Source organism: Exophiala xenobiotica, assembly GCF_000835505.1.
Source record: "Exophiala xenobiotica strain CBS 118157 unplaced genomic scaffold supercont1.1, whole genome shotgun sequence".
NCBI lineage: Eukaryota > Fungi > Ascomycota > Eurotiomycetes > Chaetothyriales > Herpotrichiellaceae > Exophiala > Exophiala xenobiotica.
The window spans coordinates 96,427-112,836 of record NW_013562494.1 but is presented as its reverse complement, the minus strand read 5'-3'; the positions used below and the strand labels follow the sequence as shown (position 1 = coordinate 112,836).

The 16,410-nt window shown below is 52.1% G+C and overlaps 7 protein-coding genes across 7 annotated transcripts; 3 read left to right on the top strand and 4 right to left on the bottom strand.

Moving 5' to 3' along the window:
* The first annotated feature begins 45 nt into the window (after positions 1 to 45).
* Positions 46 to 3,459, top strand: PV05_00046 (uncharacterized protein). The gene has a single exon (XM_013464909.1). It carries the CDS (start codon positions 221 to 223, stop codon positions 2,372 to 2,374), a length of 2,154 nt encoding a protein of 717 aa, XP_013320363.1. The 5' UTR covers positions 46 to 220; the 3' UTR covers positions 2,375 to 3,459.
* On the bottom strand, positions 1,500 to 4,903 carry PV05_00045 (uncharacterized protein). The gene is made up of 2 exons (XM_013464908.1): positions 4,602 to 4,903; positions 1,500 to 4,547 (listed from the first exon to the last, which is right to left on the bottom strand). Exons 1-2 carry the CDS (start codon positions 4,763 to 4,765, stop codon positions 2,480 to 2,482), a joined length of 2,232 nt encoding a protein of 743 aa, XP_013320362.1. The 5' UTR covers positions 4,766 to 4,903; the 3' UTR covers positions 1,500 to 2,479.
* A 291-nt stretch (positions 4,904 to 5,194) lies between these two features.
* PV05_00044 (uncharacterized protein) lies at positions 5,195 to 7,193 on the bottom strand (the record flags this gene model as incomplete). The annotated part of the gene is made up of 7 exons (XM_013464907.1): positions 5,195 to 5,483; positions 5,556 to 5,877; positions 5,930 to 6,216; positions 6,288 to 6,441; positions 6,536 to 6,674; positions 6,743 to 6,905; positions 6,955 to 7,193. The coding sequence occupies 7 exons, from the start codon at positions 7,191 to 7,193 to the stop codon at positions 5,195 to 5,197; spliced, it is 1,593 nt and encodes a 530-aa protein (XP_013320361.1).
* A 1,067-nt stretch (positions 7,194 to 8,260) lies between these two features.
* PV05_00043 (uncharacterized protein) lies at positions 8,261 to 10,217 on the top strand. The gene is made up of 2 exons (XM_013464906.1): positions 8,261 to 9,272; positions 9,323 to 10,217. The coding sequence occupies exons 1-2, from the start codon at positions 8,302 to 8,304 to the stop codon at positions 10,053 to 10,055; spliced, it is 1,704 nt and encodes a 567-aa protein (XP_013320360.1). The 5' UTR covers positions 8,261 to 8,301; the 3' UTR covers positions 10,056 to 10,217.
* PV05_00042 (uncharacterized protein) lies at positions 9,179 to 12,226 on the bottom strand. The gene is made up of 5 exons (XM_013464905.1): positions 11,532 to 12,226; positions 11,383 to 11,478; positions 10,915 to 11,332; positions 10,380 to 10,866; positions 9,179 to 10,321 (listed from the first exon to the last, which is right to left on the bottom strand). Exons 1-5 carry the CDS (start codon positions 12,043 to 12,045, stop codon positions 10,163 to 10,165), a joined length of 1,674 nt encoding a protein of 557 aa, XP_013320359.1. The 5' UTR covers positions 12,046 to 12,226; the 3' UTR covers positions 9,179 to 10,162.
* A 178-nt stretch (positions 12,227 to 12,404) lies between these two features.
* On the top strand, positions 12,405 to 14,602 carry PV05_00041 (uncharacterized protein). Its single transcript, XM_013464904.1, has one exon. The coding sequence runs from the start codon at positions 12,627 to 12,629 to the stop codon at positions 14,430 to 14,432; it is 1,806 nt and encodes a 601-aa protein (XP_013320358.1). The 5' UTR covers positions 12,405 to 12,626; the 3' UTR covers positions 14,433 to 14,602.
* PV05_00040 (uncharacterized protein) lies at positions 14,549 to 16,359 on the bottom strand. Its single transcript, XM_013464903.1, has 3 exons — positions 15,884 to 16,359; positions 15,471 to 15,810; positions 14,549 to 15,379 (listed from the first exon to the last, which is right to left on the bottom strand). Exons 1-3 carry the CDS (start codon positions 16,217 to 16,219, stop codon positions 14,721 to 14,723), a joined length of 1,335 nt encoding a protein of 444 aa, XP_013320357.1. The 5' UTR covers positions 16,220 to 16,359; the 3' UTR covers positions 14,549 to 14,720.
* Positions 16,360 to 16,410: the final 51 nt, after the last annotated feature.

The window sequence follows — 16,410 nt, the reverse complement described above, 5'->3', positions numbered from 1 at the left end:
TTATACGAGCTCGTGCAGGTTAAATGAATGACAACAGGACGAGACCTGCTTCGACGGATGCACAGTAACAAGAGAATTGTGTTTCCAAAAGCATCCGTCTCCTTTCATGACTATCATCGTCTGTCCGCGTTGATGATAGCTTGCGAACAACAAGTGCAACTGTTGGTGAACAAGGCTAGAACGATATCGATCGTGATTGGTCGCGTCTCGTTCACTCAAGATGGGCTCAGTCGGTGATGTGACAACGCAAGCACTTGCCAAACGACATAGGAACAGACGAGCACCTCGAGCTTGCCAGCCTTGTCGCTCTAGAAAGGTCCGCTGTGACGTGACGAAGACGAAGACTACGTGCACCAATTGCAGACTTGACAACAAGGAATGTGTACTTCCAGTCAGCAAAAGGCGGCACCTCGGGGATCGAGTCTTGTGCTCGTCTTTTCTAGAAGCAAGTCACCCGCAGAGTCCGATTTGCGACGTGATTATCGACTTCGCCGACGTCAACAAGGCTCCCACAACGAGCAAAACCCCGATCCCGACACATCGCGACCATGAAGAAATGCGGTTGGGGGTCTTCAGCATCTCAGGGAACGACCTGACCATGCCGCAGACAACGGACATCTTCGGCTCATCAGAGAGCATGGAATCTTGGGTGAACGACTTCCAGTTAGACATGGGCACATATCCATCCCCGCCGTACACAGCAGCGAGTGAACACTACCAGACAGTACTGCCTCCGTATATTGATGCTTTGTCTAAGGACATCTCAATGGAGGACCGAGAGTTCCTCCAGAGCAAAGGAGCTTTCGACCTTCCTGACGCACCAACTCGAGACTTGCTACTCCAGGCATACATCATGTGGGTGCATCCACTCAGCCCCATGCTCGACCTTCAAGGTATCTTGGCTGCAGTCTTCAGTAATGGTAGCAAGGGAAGAGTCAGTCTTCTTGTCTTCCAATCTCTGCTTTTTGCTGCTACCGCTTTCTCAAGCAGCAGCTTGGGGTATGTCGACCAGCGTGCGGCGAGAAAAGCCTTCTATGACCGCGCCAGACTGCTCCATGACTTCGACATCGAATCAGATCGCTTGGCCATCACCCAATCTGCCGTTTTGTTGAGCTTCTGGGAAGGTGACTCTACCGAGGTGCGCGACAGCTACTACTGGGTTGGAATTGCTACTTTGCACGCGGCTAGTCTTGGGTTGAACTCCGACCCAACGCCTGAATCCTTGGAACCAAGTCAGCGGCGAGCATTCAAGCTTACCTTTTGGTCACTGCTTATCAGAGACCGTCTCATAGCGGTGACGCTGAGAAGACCGGTCCAGAACACGGACTCTAGGCTCAAACAGCCCATGTTGCTCATGGAAGATTTCGAACTCGAATCACTTTTTGAGGCGTTGCAAGACACATCGCTGGTTCCAGACTTGAAAAAGGATGACTTGGAAACGCTAGCGAGTTGTTGCATGGCCTTGGGACAACTTTCCGAATACATTGATAAGGTTTTATCATCGCAATATGCGCCTCAGACAGCTCAGGATGCATCCGGACACCGCCCTGCCGTGGTCTCGCTCGTCCCCAGAATGGTTGGGCCGAAACATGTCGACATCAAAACATGCGGCAACGAGCTGCAGACTTGGTATACATATTTGCCCTTTGAGGTTCGCCGATTCCAACCTGGGACTGTAGGCGCGGACGACGAGCATAAGATCGTCCAAGTTCATAAAGCTTTGCTCGAAGGATACTATTCGATGACCCTCATGACAATGTACAGACCCCTACTCACCCCATCGCAACGGCGTCAGATCGATACAAAGATGAGCAATACCGCTGCGAGACTGGTCATGCAGGCAACCAGGTCAAGTACGGACGTCTTCGGCGGACTGTACGCACAAAATCTGATACAATTCCTGCCGGATACCGCCATCGCAGTCTTGGAGCCAGCAGTGGTCACCCATTTGGTGTACAGCATGTCGGAGGATCCAGATGTTCGAGAAATCAGCTTCCAGAAATTTTACCTCTGCTGGCGCATCCTGCTCGAATTCAGAAAATCATATCACATTGCCGACACGACAATAGCCATGTTGAACGCTGCAGCACAGAGACTAAAAGAAAATGTAGGACAGAGTCCATTGCTGTCCGGTGGAAGGGCCCCAACGATGGACAAGACATGTGCATCAGCCAGACCCGGCGCTGAAGTTGTGAATAAAGTTCCTTTCATGGGACTCGTGGATAACAACAAACTTGTGCCTTTTTCGACACCGGAAGATATCATCCTGGATGGTTTACTCAACAATCAGGATGATAATCCCGAAAGTTGTGCGACCGACGAAATCCTCGCGTCTGAGTTCGTGCTGGACAACGACTTCGATCCGCTGCCTTGAGGGAATAGAATGGGGCCTGATTGGTAGCTCTGCTCCAGATGACATAAAAATTAGTCGTAGCTGGCTGGGAGCTTTGGGCGACGAGACAAGGAGATAACCCAGGTCTCAGGTAATTTCGGGCTGCCAGATGAGATCTTCCCATATCCAGGCCTGAGTAGTGTTGTCAAAAGTGTTGGAAGTCCTAATATCTTGTAACGATAACAGCGCATCGCTAAAATTGCCGGTGCAGATATCACGAGGAATTTCTGGCGTGTGTTGATGGAAGATTCCTGAGGTGTCCAGATCCGAAGTCTCATAGTTACTGGACATTGGAGGATCAAAGTCGACCCCTTGAAAACGTTGCTGTCTGGCTTGGTTGACCTTGTTGAGCGATTCATCGACGGACTGGCCTCCGTGGACAGTTTCGGTGGTATTCGTCTTGGCTGAGGCGTCTCCCTCAACCAGCAAAGCCTTCATCTCCTCAGCAAGGATCAGCCGGAGGAGCTCCTCCAGAATAACGCCGCACTGGTCGGAGATCGTTGTTCGGTACTTGTGTAAACTTGGGAGTTTGATTATCTTGCTTACAGCACGTTTCGCTTGGTGGGCTTGGTCGGACAATGGGTCGGAGAGAGCGAAAATGCCGAGTACCACCCCAGCAGTAAATGATTGGATTCCAACGTATGCGCCTCCATGGGTATTGCGTGAAGACGAGAGTATTTCAGCATAGTCTCCAATCCGCGATGTTCTGATGGAAGACACCCAGCATTGGTACCTGCTTGTTTTGATCATGTCGTTTGGATCGTTCACGGTGTAGTCGTTGGCGTCGCCAAATGTTCCTTGACTCTGTGTGGTGCTGTTTGTTGGTGGCAATGTAGGTGCTCGGTTCAGTGTCAGCAGAGGGCGATGCAACACTAGCTGAATGTTGTCGTAAGACAGCTGGAGGACAAGAGCCTGGAGCTGGAAGATCTTGATGATCTGTTGGTTCCGCTCGCCACTGACAGGGACTGTGAGGTTCTGCAGGCGTAGTTCCTGTGGAATACTCTTTTCCCACTGCTGCAAACGTCTGTTGATAGCTTTTATCTCACTAACAATATAGTTCAAAGCTGCCCCGCTGCGATATATGTTCCTCGTAATGGATGAAGCAATCCGGTAGAGCCGGAATTTGTATCGTTGATATGACAAAATTGTGACTGGGCCAAACGTCTCGCCGTCAAAGGTTTCAATCGAGTCAAACCCAGGGCATGTCTCCGAGGTGTCCGCTAGATCTTCAGGTAGCGAGACATCCCAGTCATCATCGCTGATGGTACATGGGGTCCCATAACTTAGAGCGCCAAAGACTTCAGCTGTGTATAGAGCCCAGCTCAGACCACGCCAGAGTTCTCGAGTTACAGGATCTGACATCTTCCAGCTTGACTCTTTGTGTAATCCTAGATTCATAGCGACTCTGAGACAACTTCCATTGACCGCGACGCTCCGACTCGGCCGGCCATGGTACAAATAGAAGGAAGAAAGGGTTAGAGAGATTTGGACAGCCTCGATACCGGCTGCCTCATAAACGTCAAGCAACTTCTCTTCGGCCTTGCAAATGAACCTGTTGCCGAGACCGTCTAGGTCAAAACCTGGGCATTTTTGAAATGCTGCGGGACTTGTGGCGTACTTAGCACCAACCGCAATGACGAGGAGAGCCAGGATAAGTGACGGAACTCGATCAGCTCGAACGCAACCCGTAGTTTTGAAATTATGGATCTCAGTCCTGAGGGACGGCTCGTGAATCAGGAGCATGAACCAATGTACAGCATTGAGGTAAGCTTCAATCGTAACATCGATGACATGGAATGGAGGTAGATCTTCGCCGATGATGTCCGACACCCGTAGATATTGAACGCCGTTGGTGCTTGTTCTCGCCTCTGGGCTGCCGCCCGGTATCGCCGCAGAAGTGTGATGGATGGCTCCTTGCGGGTTGTGTTCTTTGAATATTTGATCCACCACCTCATATGTCGATGTTCTCGGTCGGTACATGCGAGGAGTTTCTGCTTCGACATGTTCTGGCTCGACATCTCGCAGTGTGGTTGAAGGAGGGCTCACGCCTGGAAATGAGGTACCTGGGGAGGGTGGCCGGTCATTCTGAAAGGTTCTCGTCAAGGACTCGTGTTGGTCTTCATGATGCAGCTGGGACGATGGTGTTGTCGAAGGCCTGGCGCCCAGTCAGTCATTGGAATGCCCATGATGCAGACGATCTGAGGCTTACCGGGATTTTGGCGGACGTTCCTCACATTCAACTCCTACCCGCACGCACAAGGCACAGGGGCGAGTGTTGTCGCAACGCAGCTTCTGCTTCCTACATCGAAGGCAGGCATGACGTGCTCTTGGGTACGGACGCTTCCTCGAAGGAGTGGCCGCTGCCGAGGACATTGGCAGAGCGTGAGTGTTTCGCGAAGTGAGCTTTTCACCGTCAGCTCCGTCTACGACATGACTACCGCCGGCTTCTCGGTTTGGTCAATTCGGCAATCACCCATCACGGGTAGTAGCGTCTATCGTTGCTGTTGCGATGCGAGGCCAGTGGGCGCGATCAAGACACGATGTATGGAGTATTGAGGGTAGGTGGCTCGGCGGATCGTATCTGCGGGGAATAACCTCGGCAATATCAATATCAACATCGAATACTAGTAAGTAGTCAGTATCTTGCAATTTCTACACAGTAGATCAGACGATCAGAGTACGGAATGCGAGATACTGTTATTGAGATGGTATTTGGATAGCCACTAGGAGTGTTTCTTACTACTGATCTTGTTTCTTGACTGCTTCCTGATGCTCTCCGTCCCGCTTTGCTTCCCAGCCAGTTCACACAGTATATCGGAAGAAGGGGCTCCTATCTCCTAGATCCAACAACTCCTGCTCAGTATATTGAGCTCTGACCTCTGCATCCGTCTTTCCTTGCATGTATGCATCTCTCTTGGCGTTCTCTCGTCGATAGACCTTGCGCAGAACGAATGCCATAATGATCGCGGCGCAGCAGATACCCAAGCCAGTGCCAAACCCGGCGGGATACTTGGGGGCTTCTGAAGCGATATAGATGTTGCTTCCGCAAATGCCTCCGGTGTTGCCCAGTGAGATCAGCAGCGCCATACCTCTATTCATCGCACATCACGTCAGCGGTAGGTCGATGTTGGGACGGAGGGGCATCGGGGAGTCAACCACTTACACCGCACGTTTCGAGCTTGGAGCCAGATTATTGCCAATCAGGCAGACAAGGGGAACAAAAGGTGAGTAGAGACCAGCGGCCACAAGAAAAAGGAAGAAGTATGTAACGCCTGGTAGCCGAGGGTGAGGGATTGCGAGCTCCCCAATGAAGCCCACAACCGCGATACTATAACCAGCCATGATGAACGGCGTCCGTTGTTCAAACTTGTCGGACATGAAGGCGAAGATCAAGGTAATGATCATGGCAAAGACATAAATCGGATTTGTTAGCAGCTGGGCGTTCGCTGACGAATATCCGAGGTCCTCGATGACCGACGGCACGGCTACAACAAAGTTAGCAATTCATACCAGTTTAACACGACAGGGAGCACATACTAGCGGTAAACCCATAAACACCAATGGTATTAGCCCAGAAGATAACCACACCGGCGTAGATCCGCCAGTCACTAAAGGCAGCTTTGATGTATTTGAATTGGATTCGATCACTGTTTGTGACCCGGCCGTGTCCGGAGCCGGTCTCAAGGGCGAGCCGGTTGATGATGAACTCCTTCTCGTGCTTGGTAAGGAACCTCGCTGTCTCTGGATTGTCTGGAAGCAGGTACCACACGATGAACGATAGAGCCACGGGGGCAAGACCTTCCAGGATGAAGATCCATTTCCACCTACCAAACAGTCAGCTTTGAAAAGGCAGTCTCCTCGTTTGCAAACGATAGTCACCTCGACTTCAATTTACCCAGGGACACCCGAGATTCCATCCATATGCTGGATCCCATAAGCCAGCAAGCCCGAGAAGGCACCAGACAGGGAGGCTGAGGCGTAGAAGACGGCCATTCTTCGCATCACCTCATATCTCTTGTACCAGATGGTCAAGAGATAGGTCGCGGCAGCTGTAAAGTATCAGTAAACGGTCTACCACCGAAGACAAGAATCAAACACATGGTCATGCGCGAACGTCGCACTTTTAACAAGGACAGTACATACGGGAAAAGCCCGCCTCGGCGACACCAAGGAAAAACCGAGTGATCAGGAGTCCTTGATAAGTTGAGATGAGGCCCATGAGAGTCATGACGGTACCCCAGCTAAACATCAGGATCGAGATCCAGATAGAGGGTCTTATGATCTTGAGCACAAAGCCCCCCCGCTCAGCCGACCTTCTTTATGTTCTTCGTCCCGGAAGCTCGTGTGAACTCCAGCGTCTCCAAGATGGATATTGCTAGGCACTTCAAAGAACGCATAGGGAACGAAGAACAAAGTCAGGGCAACGTTGTACTGCATGCCATGAAGCTTGAGGTCCTCGTAAAGGCCGGCAATTTTCGCATTTCCGATGTTGCCGCGATCGATGAAGGCAAGACTGGAAAGGCAATGAGTACGCGGCGGCCGTCCTTGAGATCATGACTTACAGATACAGAAGGGCCAGAAGCGGCACCAGGCGGTAGTCAACTTTCCTCAGGATCCGGGTCTGCTCTGCCGGGTCGAGCTCAACAATGACCTCATCAGCAGAGAGGCCGATCTCGACGGTTTTGAGACCACCGATGGTGTCGATTTCGTGCTGTGAGAGGCCTTCACGTGGCTTCTCGCCTCCATGATGGTGATCGGGATGATCGAGTTGGTGAATTTCTTTCTCAAATTTCTCCACCATGGTGAGGGAACGTGCAAGAAAGGGGTGACGACTCTCAGAGAGGACTCAAGGATCGGGAATTGAGGGAGACAGAGGGATATCAGGGGGGTTTCGGCTTTATGAAGGAAGCAAGGTCCATATGGATCATCGATGCGCTTACCGATACCTCCATCATCCTCCAAAGTGCATATTCGGCCAGACGAACTGCCGAGGATGTCAACTGGAGGCGACATAGCCTATCCCTGCTGCAAGTATGTAGTCAGGGCTGGAGATAAGGCTATCTTGCCTGGACCAGGGTTACATGTGCCAGATGATTGACATCAATTCGTGGATAGTCGCCGTGCCACGCGCAGAAAACCTGATGGGACGGGGCAAAGCGCGGGGTCCCATGGGGGCTTGTTGGCGAATCCTGATAGACGGCGGAGACGGTGGGAGACGGCGCCGACGATGGTGGTTTAGTTGAGTGACACGCCTGGACGGGCAGGCTGGAGATGGGGTTTGTCCAGGACTTACGGAGTACAGCAGTCATTGTCCATCCACCTTCCACGGCATTGCGGAGATGCATTTCATTGTTGCTGTGCCTGGTTTTCTTTTGTGGCTGCGATAGGGGTTTACGAGGTGTGTAAAGCATTCGCCAACCATCACGAGCTTTAGCTAAGCTGAGGCTGCGGTCCCAAGCAGCGGGCACTCGTCTCTAGTGATCAGGTCAAAAGATCCGGTCATGATGCAACATCTCCCAGCCGAGGCCAGGTGGCTTGGAGCGGCGAGACACAGCGTGGGACAGGTGTACTAAGGTCTGGCATAATTTAGATGTAGGGCCTTTTGTGCCGAGCCAAAAACGCGGTCTGAAAGAGCTAGGCAGTGGCACTCCTAAGGTAGGCTGACTGCCTGAAACCCCTGAGCAAGCACGTAAGATGTTGATAACAAAGGCAACATACAAGAAGCGAGCAGATCATGTGATTATGCGGAGAATAGTGGAGGGTCTTGGCTTCTGTCCACAAATGGTTAGCTCCGGCATGAACTTCGTGTTGGCTCCGACACCCACAACACTCGCTTCCGTCACTTCCTTCACCTCCTCCCAGTCAATGGTCGAATTTGTCTCTAATGTTCATGCTCTACAACTCCCGTGATGATGAGGCGAGCTGCCGTCTCGAAAGCTTGTGATGCATGTCGGCGCAGGAAAGTGAAATGCAGCCTAAGTCAACCTTGCGCTCCTTGTCAGGATGCAGGCCTTCAGTGCACTTTCCTCACCATCAGACAGCGAAAAGGTCGTAAGGGAGCAAGTGCCCATGTCATTAACGCAATTCGGAATTCTCAACAGACATCAAGTCTCGATGAGGCGGAGTCTCTCCCGGATCCATTGCCATCGCACGCAACGTCGACTATTGCAGGGCGTCTGCCGCAACACTCCGCAGATGATGACATTGGGCAAACGTTGGATTCTTTCTCGGAAGATCTTCACGATATCGCGCCTACAGAGCGGCCACTGAATTCATTCCCCTTTCCCTTTGACAGCCTCAACTACACCTCCCCTACGTTCTCCCTCTTGCCCGATACTCATACAAGTCCTCAACACGACAATGTGCCCACCAAACGCTTTGCTCGCACCCAAAGTCTACTGCAACCGAGAGTGATCGATGTCTGTGCCGAATTCTTCTTGTCTGAATTGAGTTCGACTGTGCCAATCGTCACCCCGGACCTTATTCGACAGGCCACAGCAGCCGCTGCCAACGACGATGAGGCGTATTGTTTGGTTTGCTCTTTCTGCGCTTTCGTCCTTCTCCAGACAGATGAGCTCTCTCGAGACCAGCTCGTCCAAGCCGGCATACAGCAGGAGCCACGGGTGTATGGGCAGACCCTTCTGACAGAGGCGCTTTCAGTTCGCGGCCATCTTGATCTATTGGCCCTACCCAGCCTGCGGACAGTCTTTCTGACTTTCTTCATTTATGGATGCCACTCGGCATTGGGCAAGCACAGACAGGCGTGGTATTTTCTACGCGAAGCGACCACCTTCTACACTACGGCAACTATGGATTTGGCCGAGGAGGACGTTGACGAAGCGTTCCATCGCTTGTTTTGGCTGCTGCTGGTTTCCGAAAGGTTTGCCCCTCCAAGGACTACCCATGCGTGGCTAATTGCGGGCACTGTAGGTCACATGCAATCCGCAGACGTCGGCCCATCACCTTGCAGATTACACCTCAAAGCCCGAGCCTCGAGGATTTGGCGAAAAACAGTCCTCATCTAGTCGGTTTCCGTTGTCTAGCAGAGCTCTTCAAACCCATCGACGACTACTTCATCAGTCTGTGGAACAGAGCAAGCACCAATTGTTCTCCACACTTTCTTGTCGAATCCGAGCAGAATATAAGACGCGGTGTAGCAACATCGTTGGATATTGTAGACACGCAGCTTGCCAACATTCGTGTTTCGCAGCAATGGCTGCGGGTTATCGTGTGGCAATTATGCACCATGTTGGGTTACCTGTCAAGCGACGCTGCACACGAAAGTCTCACGTTCCGCTATCCCTTGAAGATCGCCCAGGATCTCGCGATCTCGACTTGGAAGCTTCCACTCCATAGTATGCAGATGCATGGCATAGGTTTGACCGAGAAGGTGTTTGACATCGCTTGCACTCTCATTGATGTCATCTCTTGCATTCCGACTGAGGATATCAAATCCAATGGCTTCGAAATTGGCCCGGAAGACAATTTGAAGCACTTCTTTTCTCTGATCGCTCGATTACCTGGAGGTCGAGACAAATACCTTCCGCTCTTGGTCACGAAAGTGGACCAAATGCTCCCTGCCATGACGGCACCCCTCGCTCGCCATATTCATGTGCCTCTCAACAAACAAGCACCCGCTTATATCGAATACGAAACGGGTTGAGACAGTAAGGCGTTGGTGGAGGCCACGGTCCGCGTCTCCAGTAATGGCAGGAACACCCAACCACATCACCGGACTTTTTGAGGTTGTGCAAGCAGAGTGCACGCCGTTCAATGTTTCTCTTCGATAACATCAAACTCCTCTGCACCGCTGGACAACCTTTTTGCTGGCATCGCATGTTCGGCATAAGGATCAATCTTGGTGGAAGCGAATTGACGAGCTGGGACACCTTTCTCGAAGAGAAGGTCAAGTTCCGCATATGTCCGTCCCTGCAGCAGCAAATGATTAGCATGGACTGTCATCATTGCATACCAGTCATAAACTCACCTTAGGTTCCGGCAGGCGGAAGAAAACCCAGATTGCAGAAAGGAGGCAGCTTCCGGCCCAGAAGAACGCCGCACGTGAGCTCCAATTCCATGCAGTCGAACTCAGCTGATAGTTCGTCATGACATTCACAAAGATATTGCTTGCGTTGTATGCAGATCGAGCTAGCACAATCGTTTTCGCTTTCAACCTGGTCGACGAGAGCTCCGAAACGAGCGAATATGTTACCGGTCCAACCGTGAAGTCATAGACGAATGTGAACACAACCAAAATGGCGCCGGTGGCCCAGATGGCGCTGTTTGATGTTGCGAATGACAGACAACCAACAATCATCAGCAATGTGAATTGAGCACAGAGACCGCTGAAGTGGATCTTTCGTCGTCCAACCCTGCTCATCAGGAACCAGGAGCCTGCTGTTCCCACCATGCCGAGGGCATATTGTCCCATCGACAACGAGAACGAGTTCGACGGGTCCATGCCGGCTTGAGTCCTTTGCAACTTATTAGCCACGGATGATTGCCGAGATAAGAAGACTCACATAAAGTAGGCAAAGTATCCCATGAGGTTTTGTCCACCGAGGGTTTGTACAAGCCAGATACCCACGACAATCTCTGTCCGTCGCAGATCGATGCCTTTGAAGCAGTCACGATACGTCACACCTTCGCTCATCGCCTTCTCGATCTCATTGGTATGCTCGATTAAGGCGATGGTCTCATCGGGGTTGAAGTTGGGCTCGTTGCGGGATGTGAGCCGCATCAATGACTTCTTCGCGGCAGCTCGGTTCCCATGGCGAACATGCCACCACGGAGACTCCGGTGCCCATATCAAACCGGCCAAAATCGGCAGAGGCCATACCCATTGCACTGCAAACGGGATGCGATATGCCCATTGATCGGCTCGATGGATGGAACCACGATTGACAGCTGCCGCAAAGAACTGGCCTATGACCCAGCACACTACGAATGGCGTCAGCTCCGGAACCCGTCCCCGGATTTGGGTCACTTACTGTTGATGAAGGTTGTGAGATAGGGTCGTAAGACTGTTGGCGCAACCTCCGAGGCGTAAGCGGGCGTGACTGACTGGAACGCGCCCCATGGCATCCCTGGCAGAATGGATTCAGCTTCTGTCAATTATTCGTCCAGTGCATACACTTACCGCAAAGAATCTCACCCACAACCAACACTTTCACGTTGGGTGCAAAGAAGAGCACGAAGATGAAGCAAATCATCAAGACCAGCGATCCAATTGTTGTCATCTTGTATCCGTATCGATCGGATACCCACCCAGCGATGAGCAGACCAAATATTTCACCAGCGCGGGCACCATTTGACAATCCAGACTGCCATGCTGCGGACACGGCCCATTTTTCTTTCGCCTCGTTGTAGACGCCATACTTTTTGTTGAATTCCGGGGACGCATACAAGCTCCCAAGCAATGCAAGGTCATATCCTTCCATGATCAGCGTCGATGATAGAAGAACCGACCAGCCAATGGCCTTAGGGTACAGCTTGATGGCTTTCATGAGACTCATGGTGTGTTCAGAGTCGGAAGCGTGCTTGGCCTCATGGCTGAGAGCCTCGGTGCGCAGGGCAGTGTCCTGTTTGCCATGGCTGGGGATTGTCTCATCGTGGTTGGAGTCCACATAGGTTGCTTTGTCGGTTGCTGACATGTTGGTGGTGGGTATAGTCCAAAGCCGGGTCGATTCTCCAGAGAAGGAAGCAGCGCTGAAAGAATAGCAAAGCCTACTGCTATCTACACGGTGCAGACAGACTTCTCTTTATATCTGTCTCCAGCTCCGATAAGTGCCCGCGCAGGCCTTGCTACCACGCGGCGTTCGCAGTTTGTTCTCCATGCGGAGAGGAACGTGAAAATGTGTGGAGATCAGACGAGAAGTTCGCTTGCGTCCAAAGTCGCATTTACCAAATTGTCGAAATGCTGATCTGACGCATGCCATGAAGGAAGGACGAGCTTTGATTCGTTGGACAGGTTGAAGAAAGCGCCACAGCACCGACGAGCTATATGCCAAGCCGGCGGCAAGTCGGAGTCAGAGCACAAAATCCTACAAGAATCCGCAGATTGGAACGAAGTCTCTCGGAGGTCAAGTCGGCAGTAATGTGGATGGTGGTCAGGCTCAGCATACTGAGGTCGCGATTGAAGATGCCGTTACGGAATACTCGACCCACTGGGCTCAATACTCCGTCGAAGGCCCGTCCGAGACAGAGTCAACCAGATCGATATTTATGGCCTTGAATGTTTTCCGAGAAACCACTTGAGCAGAACTTTCATGCTTCAGGGAGCTTGAACGCCGGGATTATGATTTCCAAAGTCTCCCAGCCATGGTGGAAGGACGCCACAATCTACCAAGTCTATCCTGCGAGTTTTAAGGACTCAAATGGTGATGGGTGGGGTGACATAGCCGGATTGGTGTCGGAAATTGATTATCTCCATCAGTTGGGCGTCGATGTGGTCTGGTTATCGCCCATGTTTGAAAGTCCTCAAGCGGACATGGGATATGATATATCGGATTATCAAAAAGTCTATGCCGCTTATGGGACGGTGGAAGATGTCGACGACTTGATTGAGGCGTGTCACTCCAGGGGCATGAGGTTGATACTGGATCTGGTTGTCAATCACACGTCGAAAGAGCATGAGTGGTTCCGAGAGTCCAGGTCGTCCAAAAACAACCCCAAGCGAGACTGGTACATCTGGAAACCACCGCGTTACGATGAGGAAGGAAACAGGAAGCCACCAACCAATTGGCGGAGCTACTTCGCGGGCGGCACCTGGACCTGGGACGAAACAACCCAAGAATACTATTTGCATCTCTACGCACCGGACCAGCCTGACCTGAATTGGGAGAATGGGGCCTGTCGACGGGCCATCTATGACAACGCAATGCGATTTTGGCTCGATCGGGGAGTGGACGGGTTTCGTGTCGACACTGTCAACAAGTACAGCAAACGCACCGAATTTGTCGATGCGATTGTGTCGGATCCCAACAGCGAGTGGCAGCCAGCACCTGAACAATGGTGTAATGGCCCCCGGATTCACGAGTTTTTGAAAGAAATGAACTCCGAAGTCCTTGATCACTACGATGCCGTGACTGTCGGTGAGTTGTCAAACACACCTGATCCTAAGGGAGTACTCCCGTACGTCAGCGCCGCCGAGAAGGAATTGAACATGGTTTTCCAATTCGACATGATTCGGCTAGGCACCGGTGATGGGTTCGGCAGTAAATATGAATTTCAACCTTGGAAGTTGACCCAACTCAAGACTTTCGTGGAGAGATGGCAGAAATTCATCGAAGGAACTGACGGCTGGACGACTGTTTTCTGCGAAAACCACGACAATGGGAGAGCAGTGTCACGATTCGGAAACGACTCTGCAGAATATTGGGAGACTTCTGCGAAAATGATCGCTTTGTGGCAAGCAACCCTCACGGGCACATTGTTTCTCTACCAAGGACAAGAAATCGGGATGACCAACATGCCGAAAGAATGGCCCATTGAAGAATACAAGGACATCGAGAGCAAGAATTTTTATCGCGAAGCGGAGGAAAGCCGCGATCCCAAGCGGATTGCAAGGATCATGCAGGGCCTTCAAATCTTGGCTCGGGATCATTCTCGGTTACCATTTCAATGGGATGGATCTGCCCATGGAGGGTTTACCAGTGCCAACGTGGAACCTTGGATGAAAGCTCATGACAACTACCCAAGGATCAATGTTGCCAAGCAAGTGCAAAATCCAGCCAGCGTTCTATCATTTTACCGGCGAATGTTGAAGCTGCGTAAAGATCATGCGGATGTTTTCATTCATGGCACATTCGAACTTGTCGACGCCAAGGACGAGAAGGTATTCAGCTATGTCAAAGCCAGCTTTGATGGAAGAAAGAGAGCAGTGGTTATCCTCAATTTCACCGAAGAAAGGGTGGCGTTGTCCAAAACGGTCACCGCGTTGACCATGGGATACCGGCTACTCGTGGAGACCAGCACGAGTGATGCGCGCGAAGATGGACTTCTAGACGCATATGCAGGGAGAATCTATGTCGACTACTAGAGTTTCAGGTTTCCCCACGGGCGGTGCTTGACATGCACCGCCATAGAAGTTTTCATTGCGGAGAGATTGGAGTTTCATCAGGTCAGCTACCCACCGCCTGCAAAGACTCGATGGTAGAACGTTCTGCCGGAGATCTAGTTTAGAGAACTACTTTACTACTGGTAATACTGTACGGACTCGTAGATACCAGTGCCTTTTAACGCCCATTATGCCCAGTAAAGAGCAAATTCCCTGTACATTTTCGGACATACTCCGTACGTCAATGGCAAGCTGTGCTCTTCGGGTCCTTCACTTCGGGGCCGCCCGGATGGGGTCTTCTGCCGGGTTCTGGACGGCCTTCAAGAACTTCTCGGCGCCTTCTGGGTCATCGGCAAAGATGTGGTCGGCCACCATCCTCTTGGGCGTCTCACCCATCCATTGAAACAGCGAGAAATCCTGGAATTTCTCCGCCTTGAAGATCTCGAGCACTTCAACCGGCTCCTCGTCGCTCAAGTTCTCGATGAAGTGACCCATGTTGCGGGGGATGACACCAACGTCGCCGGCCACGTAGTTGAACGTCCGGGCGGTGCCGTCGGCGGCGAAGATGGTGACACGAGCGCGGCCCTTGATGAAGAAGGACCATTCATCGGCGTTGGGGTGCCAGTGCATCTCGCGCATGGCGCCCGGTCCGATGTCCAAGTGAGCGGCGGCGATGGTCTTGGAGATGGGGAAGTTGGTCGAGTCGGTGATGCGGACCAGACCGCCCGTGGTGTTGAGGGGTTCTTGGTCGAGCATCTTGTGGGTGAATTGCAGTTTGGACTTTTTCACGTTGGCGCCTTTGGGTTCTTCGTCCTTGATGGAGCCCGGCAGGGTGCCTTGGAAGATGTATTTCTCCTTTTTGGGGATCGTCTCGAAGACTTCGGGCGCGAGCTTGAAGTTCTCGGCCAGAACGGCCTTGGGGGTGTGCTCTAGTTAGTGTCGGGTGTTAGCATTCGTATTTGTAGAACGCGGTCGAGTCGCTGTGCCGAATAGCACCAAAGATGGCAAGATGGCACTTACTGAGCCAGTCGGTCAACAAAAACGTTGATTCCTCGTCGAAACTTCCATCGTCAAATACGAGCAGGAATTCGGTGCCGTTGGGACTCAGGCCCTGCAGCGAGTGAGGGTGGCCGGAGGGGAAGTACCACAGGTCACCCTTCTGCAGGTCGTCGATGAATTGCCCGCCCTCGGTGTCCAAGGCCGTGACGCGCACGTTGCCTTCGAGCACGTATGCCCACTCGGCCTGCTTGTGCCAGTGCAGCTCGCGGATCACGCCATAGTCGAGTCTCATGTTGACGCCGGCGATCTCGACGGACGAGCCGAGTTCGCGGACTGTGGTCTGGCGAGTCCATCCTCCTTCCTGTCAAACCACGAATTAGTAAGACTGTACCTAAGGATGCTCCAGAAGGAAAGTAAAAGAAGTATGGACTCACTTCAATTCGAATATGTGAATCGGCAAAGCTCCAGCGCATGTTGGGCAAGCTGCCGTGGTCGGTGCTTGGGGGACGTAGCATGTCCGGGTTCTGCCTCTCTCGATCCTTGTTTCGAGGACCCATCATAGTCGCGCCCTCGCCGTTGCGCCATGGAAGAGGCTGCAGGTTCTCACCGTACGAGTCGACCTTGTGATCGTAGGGATCTTTGTGCTTCGGGTTGTACGGTCCATTGCTCTCCGGGTCTGTGATGGGATGTTGTTGTTGTTGCTGCGTCCAATCGGAGAGAGGGACTGCCAGGGCGGTGCTTGCGAGAAGGGACCAGACTGAGACCTTCATTTTGGTGACGGATGGGGAGGACAGGACAAGACGAGACAAAGCTGGGCTAGTCAAGAGCTTGAGCTTGAGCTTCTGCTTCTTCTATTTGTACTCCGCTGATGACCGTCGGAGCTTTATATTTACATCAGGGGGAAGATGACTGGTGACCACTGGTCACTACTAAGTAGTAACTGGGGAGGCGGATGAGGAGA